Source organism: Gigantopelta aegis, chromosome 11, assembly GCF_016097555.1.
Source record: "Gigantopelta aegis isolate Gae_Host chromosome 11, Gae_host_genome, whole genome shotgun sequence".
Taxonomy (NCBI): domain Eukaryota; kingdom Metazoa; phylum Mollusca; class Gastropoda; order Neomphalida; family Peltospiridae; genus Gigantopelta; species Gigantopelta aegis.
The window spans coordinates 5,166,821-5,185,078 of NC_054709.1; the positions used below are offsets into that span (position 1 = coordinate 5,166,821).

General features: G+C 38.7%; 1 protein-coding gene across 1 annotated transcript in view; it reads right to left on the reverse strand.

Moving 5' to 3' along the window:
- Nucleotides 1-13,545: 13,545 nt before the first annotated feature.
- Nucleotides 13,546-18,258, reverse strand: part of LOC121385182 (homeobox protein DLX-1-like) — a 32,423-nt gene continuing 27,710 nt past the window's right edge. Inside the window, exon 3 of the mRNA XM_041515744.1 lies at nt 13,546-16,041. Coding sequence (XP_041371678.1) covers nt 15,625-16,041 — 417 coding nt within the window. The 3' untranslated portion in view covers nt 13,546-15,624. The remainder of the gene's footprint in view (nt 16,042-18,258) is intronic.

Below are 18,258 nucleotides of genomic sequence, written 5' to 3' on the forward strand. Positions count from 1 at the left end.
ATATATTTGTATGTACTAGTCAAACCCGACTTGCATACAATATATCGATATCCATCCATACATAAATGCGCACGTACGTTCAGATGGACAATCTTTGTTCTGCAGAGAAAATCCAGATATTGGAGACCCGTGACAATATGTTTGAACATTAAGTGGATAGGAAGAAAATGTTTTATTTAACGACGCACTCAACACAGTTTATTTACGGTTATATGGCGTCGGACATATGGTTAAGGACCACACACATAATGAGGAAGGAAACCCGCTGTCGCCACTTCATGGGCTACTCTTTTTCGATTAGCAGCAAGGGATCTTTTATATGCACAGACAGGATAGTACATACCACGGCCTTTGTTACACCAGTCGTGGTGCACTGCCTAGAGCGAGAAATAGCTCAATGGGCCCACCGACGGGGATTGATCCCAAATCGACCGCGCATCAAGCGAGCACTTTATCACGGGGCTACGTAATTGGATAGAGGCACGATTAAAAATTAAAAAACGAAATGATTTTTAAAATTACCCTTTAAAACAATTGAAACCATCGAGCATAAAACGATGACGAATAGTTGGCAGCCAGGAATGCAAACAGACGAATAACAAACAATACCAAGTGGTTTGGATGGTATCTCTCCAAACTGGCGAGCCACTACAATAGACTACAACAGTTACACTAACAGTTACACCTCTTAGACACAAACTGTCCCCGTCGCCATGGGATACCAGTCACAGCTTTCACCTTATTAGTATCTTGGTCATCTGAGAACACAAAGGGTCAGTCCTTCGTCCAAACCGATCTAGGTTTCAACGTTACTCATTGCTATTGTAAGCGCGATTCAACGCGGTGATGGATGGAGGTAATTAAAATAGTTTACAGAAAGTTATGGTCATTTTAATTGTGTTCAAACTTACACACCTTGACCCCGTTCCACAAAGCGATCTTAGCGCCAAGATCACCTTAAGTGCGTATGTTAGCTGTGTAGCGGTGTAGCGGTGATCTTAGGGTTAAGGTCGCTTCGCCCTGGGACATTATTTTGTTGGAGTAAATGTTTTGTAAAGGGTTGCGAATAAAAATGACTGTGGGGAAAAAAGGTATATTATTGATTTCAAAACTAGTTTTCCTATTCGTGGCCCCTTGCTTACAAAACCTTTCGAGTTCAGATTCTGTATTAGTCTAGGGCGGGACGTTAAAGTGTGTTTTGTTTAACGACACCACTAGAGCACATTGTTTAATTAATCATCGCCTGTTGGATGTCAAAGATTTGGTAACCCTGACATAGATTCTTAGAGAGGAAACCCGCTACATTTTTTTTTTTTATATGCACTTTCCCACAGACGAAAGCACATACCACGACCTTTGGCCAGTTGATGGAATGAGAGAAAAAAACCCAATCAGTTGAATGGGGATTGACGTAGTCCAGTGGTTAAGCGCTCGGCTGATGCGCGGTCGTCGGTCTATGATCGATTACACTGGGTTATTTCTCGTTCCAGCCAGTGCACCACAACTGATATATCAAATCCCGTGGGATGGCGTATTCTTGCCGTGGGTGGAGGTTGCAATTACAGGCCGGTTACAAAAGTCACTACGCCATCGAACTTATGGCTAATATTTACTGGGTTCGCAGCCTGGTACCGGCTCCCACCCAGAGCGAGTTTTAACGGTCACTACACCCTATTCTCTCTCACTAAACACTAACTACTGTCATAAGGATATAAGGCTGGTAGGGACTGGGTTCGCTCACCGGCACCGGCTCCCACCCAGAGTAAGTTTTAACGGCTCAATGGGTAGGTGTAAGATCACTACACCGACTTCTCTCTCACTAACCACTAACAACCTAGCCACTAAGCAGCTAAACTCCCTCTGGGTGAGAGCCGGTACCGGGCTGCGAACCAAGTACCTGCCAGCCTTAAGTCCGGTGGTCTAACCACTAGCACTAGACCACCGAGGCCGGTACTGGTAGTTCCGTACATAGTCCATTTTATACAGGCCCAACTTTCGGACTGTTCAAACAATTATCTCACTCACAATTTCATCCCTGTTTGTCCGCTTATCAAAACACAAAGTGCAACACGACTTTAATTATCTGGGCTTCTTCCACCGCTGTTTTATAGTCCGACACATCATTGTCAAGTGCTTCCGACAAATGTACACGGCAAATATTTATTTTACAACATTGTCAGGGATGATAAATGGGGAAAAGTTTCAAAAGACGCGAACAACGTTATAGGCCCGCGTCACAGCGCAGGGATCAAGGGCTAGTTCGCGTGAAAGCACCCGGTAAAATGTTTCTCTGTTGCTCGTTTTTGCTGGCCATTGTTCCGCTCTCCCCTCCCGCTGTTGCTTTATGAATAAGTAGCCTCCACGAAGCTCGGCATAAAAGGCGAAACCCAGTGTGTAAAAATCGGCGAGGCGAGGAGAGAGGTAGGCGGGGGGCGTTCGGGACTCCGCGTCGATCCGAACCTGGATTGTAGACAATCGAACTCATTCTCGCGGCCCTGTTGGGTCGGGAGTGCATAAAAAGCCCATCGCGGGTGCAGACAATGAGGTGATCGGTGCGTGGCCGATATAGGACACAGTGAGTGGAAACAGAATAGCCCCGTACACACCCCTTCTCAAACTCGGCTCCGATGTGTCTCGTACCTTTAACAGCTCCGAGCGTAATTAATCAAACGAAACACTGGAATAATGCAGTTAATTTCGTTCACCTCCACCGTCGTACGTACTGACACTTCGGCATGACGTTTCGGGCATTCGCTCTATTTTGACGTCATGTCACTTTTTTATTCTTTTTTATCATTATGTTTTTTTTAAAACCGAAACGTCGTTTCAATTTTATGGTGAAATGCATTTTTAAGTCCTCGTGTTTACGAATTCGTGCTCATATTACACAATTCGTTTTGCATTGTATTAAAGGGACATTCCTGAGTTTTAGGAAATAAAATGAAATTTAACCCAGTACAAATATTAGAACGATCAGAAACATGTTTAATATACAGCCACTAATATTTTATGCAGTAAAATATATTATATATTTAATTACAATCGTTAAAAAGTCTCTGTTAGTCGATAACATCTTAAACATTGCAGCAAACTCCAAGAATGTCCCTTTAAAGTACTATTAAATTGTATTGGACGATGTCAGTAGTTTTATTGTATAAAGAAGTTCGAAACAATTTCACGTTTCTTATCTAAAGATTATAAACAATTACACACACTAATTAAACTTTTCTGGCCTCAGTGCGGTTTTAAAACAAAAATGTTTACACATTTTTTACAGAACTAAATGATATCCATTTTTTCTGATACATGCAAATTTACATTGACAAAAATAAATGTGCTACACCATCATACGTTTTCGCATTTATAGGATAGTAAAAGAGCTTCCATTTCGTATCTTGTTTATGTCACGAGAGACATGACGTTACCCAATCCTTGCTCAGGCTGTGCATGTAAAATATGACGTCGTATTCCTTGTCAGCTATTTGTGATTGAAACATTTTAAGACGGTCCTTGTTACTCATTAAAAATAACAATAATAATATGGATAATACAGAAATCTTTACACTCGCGTGCGAGTCGTACTGATTTTACGAAACTCGTGTCAGGATTCATGTATTACCTTCGTTCAACAGACTTGCTAGGGCAATACAAGAATCCTGACACTCATTTCATAAAACCAGTACGACACCCAAGCTCGTTTAATAATCCCTATATATGTACCAAGATAGTTTTAACCATATGGGAAAGATTCATACATACGAAGTGATAATTCGTAATGGCGAATCGTGGATTATACCAGACACAATCAACAGGTTTGTTGACCTACGTACTGATAGCAATGACAGACCAAACTTTTCTACATTAGTTTTCAATATAATCATCTTTGACCTCGATGCATTTGGCCCAGTTGTCTTTTAGCCTACTGATGCCAGCAAAATAGAGTTCTTCTGGGTGTCCACCAACCATCATTTTCGCAACCTTCAGATTTGTGCCATCTTCAAACTGGATACCACGAAGGACGGCCTTCACATTCCGGAATAGGAAGGAAGGAAGGAAATGTTTTATTTAACAACGCACTCAACACAATTTATTTACGTTATATGGCGTTAGACATATGGTTAATGACCAAGCTGGTATTGAGAGAGGAAACCCGCTGTCGCCACTTCATGGGCTTTTCGATTAGCAGTGTCACGGGGATCCTATAATACCCGTAACTGAATGAAACACGATTGTCCAAATATCTCTCCTAACTGTATATCTATTAGATCTCTCTGTAACAGGCAGTTATACCCTAGTGTGGCTCGTCTAGGTATGATCAGAGATACATCTTATATAAAGTATATATAATATAGCACGTTTAGTTCACTAGAAAACACAATAAAAACACAATACACTTTGGAAACTGTATTAACCTACGCTGACAAATGTACAGCCGCAGTAGTTAATTAACAACAACAAATAATAACAACCCAGAACTGATCACTTAATTAGTTAATCTCTAGGTGTCTAGTTTACACAATATGCTAATCACTTCACCGTGACACAACACCCACATGTGTGATAATTGAGTAACGCTTCCAGGGGAACTTAATTAATAAAGGAATTGCAACTCTATTCCTAACTGGTTAATTTTTAATTAACCCTAACTACTCATTCAATAACCTTGTAACACAGAATTAATACTGGTATCACAATAAAGACAATAACCTACAGTTTACCTAGGTCCTCTAGGATGACTGGCTAAGCTTTAATAATTATTTAGACAGTGAGCCTACAGATTACTGCGTCAGATGACCGGCAGCACCGTCTAAATAATATTGGTATATTACAGTATTAAAATATTTAAAGTCACATCAATCACATCAAGGTTATACAACAGAGCAGAAATAAAATTATTTACCAGTCCGGACGGACAGCGATCCCTGGAAGCCTTCCTATGTTTCTCCCCGATATCTCTAAAATCCTAGCTATTTATTCAAAACTCTCAGAGACAGCGAATATCGCCTGGGGGCACAACGCGGTACCTCACCTATCAACTGATATTTCCACCTCTCCCAGAATCGGTATATTTTCTCAGATGACCAGACATTCTGTCGCCAGTCGCCAAAATCACAGTCGTCGAAACCGCACTCGCAGAGGTATTACGTAACTACTGGCCACATGGCCTCCACATCTGGACTAAGTGCATATTGGGATGCACGGTCGCGCGAAGGTATTACGTAACAAGGTGCCCACCTGGGCTAAGTGCATTTGGAACTGCACACGGCCCTCTAAAACAATTAATATCGCCACAGGCGAAAAGAAATTAAGAGCATGTACCGTCACAAGCAGTAAGGGATCTTTTATATGCACCATCCAAAACACAGGGAAGCACACATACCACGGCCTTTGATAAACCAGTCGTGGTGCACTGGCTGGAACGAGAAATAGCCCAATGGGTCAACCGACGGGGATCGATCCTAGACCGACGGCGCACCAAGCGAACGCTTTACCACTGGGCTGTGTCCCGCCCCAATTCCGGAATAGATCATACTCACCAACTATATATGTGTGAATGTTAGTAGCATTTTCACCTTCCTTGGTTACCGGCCTCGGTGGCGCCGTGGTCAGCCATCGGTCTACAAGCTGGTAGGTACTGGGTTCGGATCCCAGTCGAGGCATGGGATTTTTAATCCAGATACCGACTCCAAACCCTGAGTGAGTGCTCCGCAAGGCTCAATGGGTAGGTGTAAACCACTTGCACCGACCAGTGATCCATAATTGGTTCAACAAAGGCCATGGTTTGTGCTATCCTGCCTGTGGGAAGCGCAAATAAAATATCCCTTGCTGCTAATCGGAAGAGTAGCCCATGTAGTGGCGACAGCGGGTTTCCTCTTAGAATCTGTGTGGTCCTTAACCAAATGCCTGACGCCATATAACCGTAAATAAAATGTGTTGAGTGCGTCGTTAAATAAAACATTTCTTTCTTTCTGATGACGGCTCTTGTGTTCCAGTCTGGTGAAATTCACAGCTTCAGGAGAGTAGGTTACATTTAAACAATAATATGTCAATATACAGACAGGAAGAGTTGTCTCAATGGTAGGACAGTTGTTTTGAAAGAACAAGCTTTCAAAAAAAAGAAAACAAAACGCTCAGACATATGATGGTGTACTAAACTTTGGTATCTAGGGTCCGGACCCCATCTTCTCACGACAAAAAAGAAGAAGTATTTTTTACTTATTTTAAAAAGCGTTCATCGCTATTATGCAACTTCCATTTATAGTCCGTCCCACCCTTCTACACAATTTGTTCTTGTAAATAATTTCAGTTTGATTTGATGTAAGAAGAAAAGTGAAAGTGTTTTGGAAATAAATAAAAAACCAAACACTATTTTTGTGTACAATGTTGAAAACAATCGGCTTAGAAATAAATTACTCGTAGTAAATTCCATAGTATGAAAAAATGCGTTCCCTATGGGAAGGACTATAAGTAGTTGCAATTAGATCGACACCCACCCCCCACCCCACCCCACCCCCACCCCTGCCCCTGCAAAAAGATCCTGGTATGATCTAATTAAGACGGTGGTGCTCTCGTCTCAGGTTATTTGATAGTATAACATGTGCTGTTTAAAATATTTCAATATCATGGGTTAATGACTAAACAATTGTTTGTTTTTTTTGTTGTTTTTTTTTTTTTTGTTTTTTAAATAAAAAACAACAACCACAAAACACGTAACCACAACAAAAACACATTTAAAACTTAAAAAGCGTTACGCATTTCCACAATTAGTGTGCTTGTGCTTTGGCTAATATAAAATATAATTGTATGTTTTGTCACTCTGATATGTGTGTCTTGTCACATCGGCGAAGAAATTAAATTATTGGTTATCGCTATCGCGTGTCTCGTGTGTGATAACCGCCGAACGCGCGTGCTCGCGTTGCCTCTGACATACGACTCTCCGTATTGAGTTATAAAGTCATTATGTATAATTTACTGCACAATCAAATACTCTCTGCGCTGAAAGTCAAAACCGCGCGCGCAGCATAACGAGCCCGGATTGAGCCGTCGTCTGCTTCGGGTCCCTTCCCGAAGAGTAAGCCAATCAGAGGACAGTTGGATCCGAAGGTACCAATTTCAAATCGATCCTTAGGCTAATTTGGCCATAGAACTCGGAGATAATTTCGCCTCTTCAAGCCAAACGTATAATGATTGTCAAATAACGAAAAATGTCTTCTTTTCTATCTATTGGCCTTAAGCCCCATCCAGCAAAAATGACTTGTCTGTATATTGATTGAAGGCAAAGCGGTCGTAGCGGTGGTAGTTTGAAAATGAAAGGATTGCCCGTGTTCTTCTAAGGCGCGATCGTGAATAGTTCATCAGATGTTTTGTTTTCTATGGTCGTTGTGTTTCGTAGGTTGGACGCGACTTCACTCCAGCGATGAATAAGTTTCATTAACGCTTTTTCAAACTCGAGTTCTGTTATTATATCTTCAGATCTTGAAATATAATGATCATTTTGATTGTGTGTCCACATTTATATTACTTTCGGTATTTCTGAAACTAAATTTAGTTGGAAATTGAATTTGAAAAGAGCGATGTTAAATTTGGCGAAACAAGGAAAAATTACGAAAAAAATGTGTTAGCATAAGTTTATGATTATGAAGTGCATGCATTACTGTATCTGAAATAAAAAATATAGTTTTATAAATCTGTTATTATAAATACTTAAGTTAATTAGCCTATTCTAAATCATTATTTTTAAAAGTTGTAGCTAATTACCAAATTACTTTAAACAAAACGAGTAAATTTGTATTAGTTTCAAACAGAACAATTTTGAATTCTGCTCATCTCAAATGTCATAAAATATGTATCAGAAATATTTATGGCTTAGATAGTTGTACATTAAAGGTACAATTTGTTATTTTATTATTATTATGTTTTTAATTTACAAGTTAATAGACGTTTATATGCAACTTGAAACTAATTGAAATTATTTCTAGACTTCATCCCGGTTTGGGTGTGGTGGTGGGTACGCGGGGTCTAGCTCAATATGTAGAGTATTCAGCTGTGGTACACTGGTCTTAAGATCTAACCCCTGTTTGTCACCATCCAAACCAGTGCCCTGTGGCTGCTATGTCAAAAGCCGTAGTATGTGTGTCCTGTCTGTGTGCAAAATGCATATTTATAGGACCGACACTGAAAATTATTATTTCACGAGGGGCATAAACATGATACGAAATGGTAGTGAGTATAATATCATCTTTATTATCTTGATCTCGTATGGTTGACGCTCCGGTGAGGTTTTAGAACGCCAATCAATGACGTCATCGTATGACGTCGAAGTGTCACGCCCCACTTGACAATCTAGCGGGACATAACACGTTGATATGAACCTAGATATTTTCAACCATGTGGGTAATAAAAAATGTATTTGCATTTAAGCAAAAAAAACAACGGGCTACCAAATATTTGCATCCGATCCCCGATGATTAACAGATCAATGTGCTGTACATGTTATAACAGTAATCAGGAGTAATGAGACTCCACTGGTATTGGAAATCAAAGTTGATATATTCTTATAATTTAAAAATAATAGATATGTTACTAATCCATATCAAAGAAACATTCCGTAATTGTTATTAGTGACATTTGCTTACATTTCGTATATAAACCGCTTGTAATGTCATCAGTCTGGCGCTAGCCGGAGGGTTCTTTGGTTGCAGGATCGAATCTCCTCAGGGAACCCATCCTGAGACTGGGGATTTTTATAACCCCGTGACAAGTATATCAAAGGCCGTTTTATATGTGCTGTCCTGTTTGTGAAAAAAAAACACCCATATAAATATTTCTTGCATCTAATTGTTAAACAATGAATGAATGAATGAATGAATGAATGAATGAATGAATGTTTAACGACACCCCAGCACGAAAAATGCATCGGCTATTGGGTGTCAAATTATTAAACAAAACAAAAACATACTAACTTTAGTATGAACTATTTTTTGTTTTAGTGGACTTTTAGTGTATAGGCCAGCACACACGAGGCAACATGTGTGGCCACAAATGTTGAGGCCTATTGACACTGAATGGCAATGAACATTGTACAACATGAGATCACAGGCTTCAGCCAGATCCCGCAAACAGGCTTCAAATTATTGGCGCACGTTTACGTTGTCGAGGTGTAGCTCAGTGGTAGAGCGCTAGCACGAGGAACGATAAGTTGTATCTGTCTCTGTCTGCCTGCCTGCCTGCCTGCCTGCCTGCGCCTGCCTCTCTCTCTCTCTCTCTCTCTCTCTCTCTCTCTCTCTCTCTCTCTCTCTCTCTCTCTCTCTCTCTCTCTCTCTCTCTCTCTCTCTCTCTCTCTCTCTCTCTCTCTCTCTCTCTCTCTCTCTCTCTCTCTCTCTCTCTCTCTCTCTCTCTCTCTCTCTCTCTTTAACAGTATGTTAAATATGTGACGCATGTTAGTGTGTTTTTATTAGAAAACAGTATGTTAAATATGTGACGTATGTTAGTGTGTTTTTATTAGAAAACAGTATGTTAAATATATGACGCATGGTAGTGTGTTTTTATTAGAAAACAGTATGTTAAAAGAATGCAGTCCGCATGGTCACATGGTTAGTGTGTTTTTAAATATGTCACGCATGGTAGAAAAGACAGTATGTTAAATTTGTGACGCATGGTAGTCTGTTTTTATAAGAAGGCAGCATGTTAAATATGTCACGCATGGTAGTGTGTTTTTATAAGAAGGCAGCATGTTAAATATGTGACGCATGGTAGTGTGTTTTTATAAGAAGGCAGCATGTTAAATATGTGACGCATGGTAGTGTGTTTTTATAAGAAGGCAGCATGTTAAATTTGTGACGCATGGTAGTGTGTTTTTATAAGAAGGCAGCATGTTAAATATGTGACGCATGGTAGTGCAGCCTCTCTCCTTTTTTTTATTTCTCTGATTATAGTGATGATGCACCGTATATAAAGCTGTGGCATGTGTTGTTTTGTTTGTGGAAACATATCTGGTTTCCTCTGAAGACTATGTGTCAGAATTATCAAGTGTTTGACATGCTCTATTTTATTCAAGTTCACGCACGCTTCCTGGGTACACACCTAGGCTATCTGAGCACTCTGCCCAAGACAGTGGTTAAATGTTATTGGTTAGTGGTTAATTATTAGTGGTTAGTGAGATAGAAGTCGGTGTAGTGTCCTTTGAGTCACTAAACTCGCTCTGGCTGAGAGCCGGTACCGTGATGCGAAACCAGTACATACCAGCCTTACGTCCGATGGTTTAACCACTTTTCGTAAGCGTTCTCTAACACAAAATACCCAACAGAAGTACAAAGTAAAGTTATTTTTGGGGGGTTAACGACACCACTAGACTATATTGATTTATTAATCACCGGCTATTGGATGTCAAATATTTGACATATAGTCTTAATTAGGAAATCCGCAACATTTTGTTATTAGTAGCAAGAGATATTTTATATAAGATAACTAGTTTTAATAAACCCCTTTGTTGTCACTATCAACGGGTATTGTTCATTGTGTATGTGCAACTCATAAGTATAGGAGATCATTCATATTGGATGTTTCTCCAACCAGAATCTCACGACTGGTTTATCAAAACCGTGGTATGGGTATGTGCTGTTCTGTCTGTGAGAAAGTCCATACAAAGATACCTTTATGCTAACAGACAGAAGTAGCAGGTTTCCTCTAAGACTTCGTGTCCAAAAGCCGAAGATTAATAAATGAATGTGCTCTAGTGTTGTCGTTAAAGAAAACAATACATTTATCATAATTCTAAAAACAACGTACCTCTGAGAAGTAACGGTTATCTAGCCAAAGCTCTAGTCTATTTCTGGACGGTATTTACACATAACAGATTTTTTTTTCACTCTATTACGACTTTATCAGATGTGAGGCCATCGGTCTACAGGCTGGTAGGTACTGGGTCCGGATCCCAGTCGAGGCATGGGATTTTTAATCCAGATACCGACTCCAAACCCCGAGTGAGTGCTCCGCAAGGCTTAGTGGGTAGGCGTAAACTACTTGCACCGACCACTGATCCATAACTGGTTCAACAAAGGCCATGGTTTGTGCTATCCTGCCTATAGGAAGCGCAAATAAAAGATCCCTTGCTGCCTGTCGTAAAAGAGTAGCCTATGTGGCGACAGCGGGTTTCCTGTAAAACACAGTTTCAGAATGACCATATGTTTGACGTCCAATACCCGATGATAAGATAAAACAAATCAACGTGCTCAAGTGGCGTCTTTAAATAAAACAAACTTTACTCTTTTTTTTATCAGATTTTTATCGGTTTGTAGATTAACCAAACTTAGTGTCCATTTTCACGGTCAGGATGTGAACGATAAAAACGTAATACAAGGTCAGGGCAATATCTCTGCACACTACAGAGTCGAATAGGCATTTGACAAAATAGTGGATGATTCTATAATGAATCTCTATATTATCTAGTGCCTGTCCCATGCTGCATTAGGAAAAATGTTGCGGGTCTCCTCTAATGACTACGAGTCAGAATTACGAAATGTTTGACATCCAATAGTCGGTGATTAATTAACCAATGTTCTCTAGTTGTGTCGTTAAACAAATCAAACTTTACTATTTAGTGCTTGGTCTATAGGAGGACATCAATTCCTAAGGAGTTCCTATACTGGAGATTGCATCCCTCTTGAACCGCCACAAAGACGACTGCTACTCTCAGTCTAAATTACTAAATGAAGCCTAGCATTGGACAGAACTCATTACACTATGTACAGCTGATACAAAGGTCTGAGCCTTTAATGGAAATAGTGTATTTTATTTTCTGTATCCGCAATGCACGCGCCGCGTCGTGTCGAAAGTGAATGAACTCCCAAGTCTTGTCGCTATTTTTTAACACAAAACAGTAAGTAAACATACTTACAATCACTGCAGACATAAACCATTAATAATATATTAATGAAGAAAGATAATTCTTGAATAAAGATAAAGTGCTTTTCATAGTTGGGATGCGCCACGGAGTGTCACTTTCATTAAAAACCTCCGTTTAAATTTGATTTATTATTTTAAAAAAATCAATAAAATAAAACAAACAAAAAAATAAATTAAAAAAATCTAAACTTTAGGCATGTAGGAAACAATATCTAAAGTTGGTGGCACAGTCTCTAAGGGACGGGGAAGGGACACAAGCCAAATTTGTTTTATTTATTTATACAAAATAGGACCAAGCCCTCCCCCCCCCCCCCCCCCCCCCCCCCAAAAAAAAACCCCAACAACAACAAAACAAAACAAACAAAAAAATCCCCAAACAAAAACAATTAAAAACCACTTGTATTTTCGTCCTTAATTTGGAGGCTCGGCCCGTAAGGTCCTCCTTGTTCCATGTAACTCTTATAACATTTTATTTACAACATAAATAAATAAATAAATGTAAAGCAAAATATTCTTTAAAAATACCGGCCTCAGTGGCGTCGTCGTTAGCTATCGGTCTACAGGCTGGTAGGTTCTGGGTTCGGATCCCAGTCGAGGCATGGGTTTTTTAATCCAGATACCGACTCCAAACCCTGAGTGAGTGCTCCGCAAGGCTCAATGGGTAGGTGTAAACCACTTGCATCGACCAGTGATCCATAATTGGTTCAACAAAGCCCATGGTTTGTGCTATCCTGCCTGTAGGAAGCGCAAATAAAAGATCCCTTGCTGCCTGTCGTAAAAGAGTAGCCTATGTGGCGACAGCCGGTTTCCTCTCCAAATCTGTGTGGTCCTTAACCTTATGCCTGACGCCATATAACCGTAAATAAAATGTGTTGAGTGCGTCGTTAAATAAAACATTTCTTTCTTTCTTTCAAATTTGATAATGTCCTTTCTGTTACAGGGATGAAGACAATTGCTGTAACAGCCAAAGTATAAAGCGACTGCATAAGCTGTTCCAGCATTCCCCCGTCATCCCACTATTAAACTTGAGATTGCATCTATTCAATTTCACGATAATTTGTTAAGAAACTTTTCATTTTTATTAAATTGTACTTTGAACATGTTTTGCAAAAAAAAAATGTTTGAGTGTTGGTATGAGTTTAAAACTTAATAATATGTTTACTTCTTTTATACGAGTTTTATTTTTCTCTCCATTATTCAGTATGTAGTAAATTCCAATTCATCAGTTACCTTTTGACACAAACAGACTATAAAATGGTTTGAAGAATGGCTTTTCGAGGAAACATGTGTTGAAGGCTAAATTCCACATTGTATTTTCATTGTTTGTTATATTCCACTCCCCCCCCCCCCCCCCCCCCCCTCTCTCTCTCTCTCTCTCTCTCTCTCTCTCTCTCTCTCTCTCTCTCTCTCTCTCTCTCTCTCTCTCTCTCTCTGTGTCTATGCACGTCTCTCTCTATGTCTCATTCTCTCTATTTCTCTCTCTCTCTCTCTCTCTCTGTCTCTGTCTCTGTCTCTGTCTCTCTTATTTATCCCTTTAGGCTTTATATAATGCGTGTTTAAACTGTGGTGTGCAAGCCTTAAACATATACACCGTATCACAATTTACAGCAAAACGTAAAATAAAAACAGAAACAAGCGACATACACATCATAAATGTATTTTACACATCGTGGCTCGCACTACATGACCGTCAATGCAAGGCCACACAGAAAATACAATGAAACATACGGAAATATTTGTCTACGTAATACTTTACAAACTGGAAATATGTGACGTTGTCATGACGTAGTCATGACGTAACGACAACTGCTGACTTGCCCCCTGACGTAGTAAGGGATACCTGAGAACACAAATACACAAAACAAACTGACAGTTTACCTTTTGAAGATGAACACTATACATCTGAATATACAAACTCATAGTGGAGGATTATTAAATTGCACATATAAATAAACAAAACAAAAACTGTGTATCTCAATATTGAATACCTGTGCGATGTTTATCACAGATTTCATTGAATTACTTAACTGCAATGGCAACTTTATTTATATTCTGACTTAAGTCTTTTCAACAAATTAAAAATATAACTTAAATTAATAAATGAAACTATACATGTATATAGTTTGACGCAATTATATATATATATATATATATATATATATATATATATATATATATATGCCTACTTTAAAAAAAATTAAATAACACCGCTAGTCATGACGTCAGCTGTTGAATTGCATTTTAAATAAATATCAGATCATTGACAGTTTAAAGATCTGAACGAGAAGGGGTTGAAATTACCAGCAGCTCTGTCGATATATTAAATAAACTCTGCTTTAAGCACGGAATCCATTTTTTAAATCTTGAACACGCCGCAGATCTCTTGACATATTTTATGGGACCGTCTGATCGCAAACAGGTTGCGAGGGAATTGGAAAGTATTAATATGTGCGAATATAAACTATACTCTATTATATAGATATACCTATATTAAAACGTTTTCCCTTTTTGCGAAAGTTGAAACTCAGTCTTCAGAGTTTAATACGATCTGCGGCTTATTACAAATTTTATGGAAACCAGGCATTATTTATATATTTTTTTAAAAGATGTCACTGATAAGCACAACCCAACAAACACTTGCACAACTGTCCCGGATGAGAGAAATAATAAACACACACAATACAGACGCTCAGAGTAGCAACAACATAGAATTCATTGTTCTTTGTTTTGTGTTTCTGTTGCCTGACCTCTAGCACATATATAATAAACTACATAGGCTCATGGCAAGACAAACATAATGAGATTATTTCAACCAATCGCTTGGCGCTATTGTCTAACAGTGAATAAATACTGTTTGGTTATTCAGTCCGCGTGACCCTGTATTCTGGCTAGTGATTTTCAAACCTCTCTCAGCCCAATGAAATCGTGAAAATCACCGTAGGCTATGACGTCACTACAGCACAGGCCATAGTGACGTCACAGCCTACGACGGTTTTATGATTTCGTAGCGCTAAGATAATATGGGCCCAGTGGATCATAAATGTTCAAATCGCACTCGCTTTTAAATCGCGTAACCATGTGATTACACGAAATAAATAAATATAAGGATCCCGCCGCCATCGCTTGTGTCCAAACATTTAGATACCGTAATATCTTCGTCTTCCTGCATTACGGCTTGTATTCCACCTCTGTGCATGTCATTTCTAATACTTCAGAGTCAGGAGCGCATCCAGAGGAGGGGGCTGGCGTTGCGCACCCATTCATTGGATTTACAAATACCTTTAAAAATCCATTGTTTAAGGTATTGATGCAATGATTTTTGTCTTTTTCAAAAGGGGAGGATATAATATTTTGATCAGGGTCTCTTGATGATGATTGGTGCATGGTAATGTATTTAGAGTACTGTAGTTCCCCTTGTTTGACGTTGCACCTTCACTGTAGAAAACTCCTGACAACTCCATTCTACAATTGACAACCCCGTTAGTTTGAAATCGCTCTTCTTTGACCTTGTTCATCGTTTGGCTATGCGAATACACTTTTAACATTTCATTTTCTTGTTTGGTAATTAATACACCAATGCACCAATCAGGAGGTCCGGTGACTTGTCTAGACTCGGAGAGACAGTAAGAAGCGATCCTATTGGATGCCCACAAAGTTTCCGCACAGCGCGGCGGTTAGTCCTTCTTCTTCTTTTTTTTTTGTTAAAAAAAAAAGAAACCCTCAAAATCCTGGCACTTCTGTCTTTGTTATCAACGGTTGCTGGGGTACCATAGAGTTCTGAGCATACCACGAGTAGTGCGACATTGACATGTAAGAGTTTGTTGAGGGGTTGTTGTTGCTTATATCCGACCAGGAACCTACGGGTTGCGGACTCATTGACGAGGAGACAGGAAGCAGAGCCTGAGGGGGTGCTTGAGGTTGTGACACTTGGTGGGGGGTCGGGGCCTGTGGCGGGCTGGGGAGATCAGCTGACTGAGACTGAGGTGGTTGTTGCTGCTGCTGCTGCTGCTGCTGCTGTGATGGTGGTTGTGGTGACGTCTGGTGCGGGTTCTGCGACTGCGCGGGATTCGGCCCGTTCGGATTGTGTTTCATGATCTTCTTGTATTTCGAGCGGCGATTTTGAAACCATATTTTTACCTAAAATAATAAAATAACAAATTGTGTTAAATATGGTAAATTAATTAGATATTTGAAATTATATTTTTACCTGAAATAATAAAAACAAAATATGTTAAATATCGTAGATGAATCAGATATCTGAAACCACATTTTTACCTGAAATAATAAAAAAAAAAATGTTTTGAATGTCGTAATTTAATTAGATTTTAAAACCATGTTACCTGAAATAACAAAAAAAATTGGTTAAATATGGTAAATTAATTAGATATTTGAAGTCATACTTTTACCTAAAATAATAAGAACAAAATGCGTTATACGTGGTAAATTAATTAGATGTTTGCAAATAATATTTTTACCTTAAATCATAAAAATATAATATGTTAAATGTGGTAATCTAATTAGATATTTCAAACCATATGTTTATCTGAAATAACAAAAATAAAATTAGATTTTGAAATGATAGTTTTAACAGAAATAATACAAAATAACGTGTTGAATATCGTAAGTTAATTAAATTTTGAAACCATATTTTTACCTAAAATAATAATTAAAATGCGTAAAAAATGATAACGTAATTCGATATAAATTTTTAAACCATATTTTTATTAAATTCTATTTTTAATGTGTTAAATATGGAAATGTAATTAGACATTTGTTAAAACATCTCGAAACTAAATTTAATTTGTTTTTTAATTTAATGTGTTAATTAGATATTCAATGAAACATCTCAAAACTACATTGTATTAATACTTTTGAAGCTGTCATTTCGAATGAAGAAATGCGTGCGTGAGTGAATGCATGGATGGTGGATGGATGGATGGATGGATGAATGAACGAATGAATTAATGAATCAATCAATCTTTGAATAATGAACCAAAGAAAAATCAAAACAGAAGTTTCTTTTGTTTAACTACACCACTAGAACACATTGATTTATTAATCATCGGTTATTGGATATCAAACATGGTAATTTTGACATATAGTCCAAAAAAGGAAATCCGCTACATTTTCACCGAGTCCACCGACGGGGATCGATCCCAGACTGACCGCACATGAAGCGAGCGCTTTACCACCGGGCTACGCCCCGAATCAACTGGTGAAGTCTAGCATCCCAGGGAAAGACCATTTAACGAATTCTGTGTATAATACTTAATTCACGTAAGCAAGAGTGTCTAAATATTCCAGGTATTCGAGAAATCCTCACACATCAAAGGAACATCAATGAAACACCTGTCACAGATGAGATCATTTCAGCTACCTGGCTGTTTAATGTCAGGTGTCTCTCGCCAGGTGTGTCAAAGTGCACTGGCGGCACCCCAGACAGTGCTTCCATCAATCAACCAACCATTCGATCAGTGCTTACGTCCAATCAAAATTAAAGCACGTCGGTAGTGGGTACACTCTGGGAAAGAGATCTCTATATCTCTGCCTGTCTGTCTGTCTGTCTGTCTCTCTCTCTCTCTCTCTCTCTCTCTCTCTCTCTCTCTCTCTCTCTCTCTCTCTCTCTCTCTCTCTCTCTCTCTCTCTCTCTCTCTCTCTCTCTCTCTCTCTCTCTCTCTCTCTTTATCATTTCTAATTTAAAAATTCATATTATGGAGAGGGACTAATATGTTAAAAAGGTTGTCTCAATCCTTTTGGGTTTTTTTATTGTTTGTTATTTTTTGTTTGTTTGTTCGTTTGTTTTATTTTATTTCGTTGAGTTTGTCTCTGGTTGTTTGGGGGGGGGGGGGGGGGGATTGTGTGATTGTTGTTTGTTTGGAGGGGTTTTTTTGGTTTTTGTTTTAATGCAATAAAATATTATACAACCGATCCAATTGATTCTGCTGACACCAGTCTACGTTGACCGAACGATATCAAAACAAAATTAATTTTAAAAACTGTTCCATTCATTTTGAAAATTATTTCCGTACTGAGATTTAAATTGTTGCACAATTAGCAGTACAAATGAAGAGCGAATCACATTATAGAATTCACACTCGGTACTCAATTAAAAAGTGTTTAGTTTCTTATTTATTTATTTATTTATTTATTTATTTATTTATTTAGATACAATACTTGTACCATTAAATATATTAATGGCGTGGCCATTCAGATTCAAATTTACTTCTCTAGTTATCTTAAATTCCTCGCCCACCCATCCCTCCAGTTATTATGTTTTATGAACTGATTCGTGGCAGTGTGGACTGAATACAACTGATGATACAATGGACATAAATGGCAGTCGGTAAGCACATC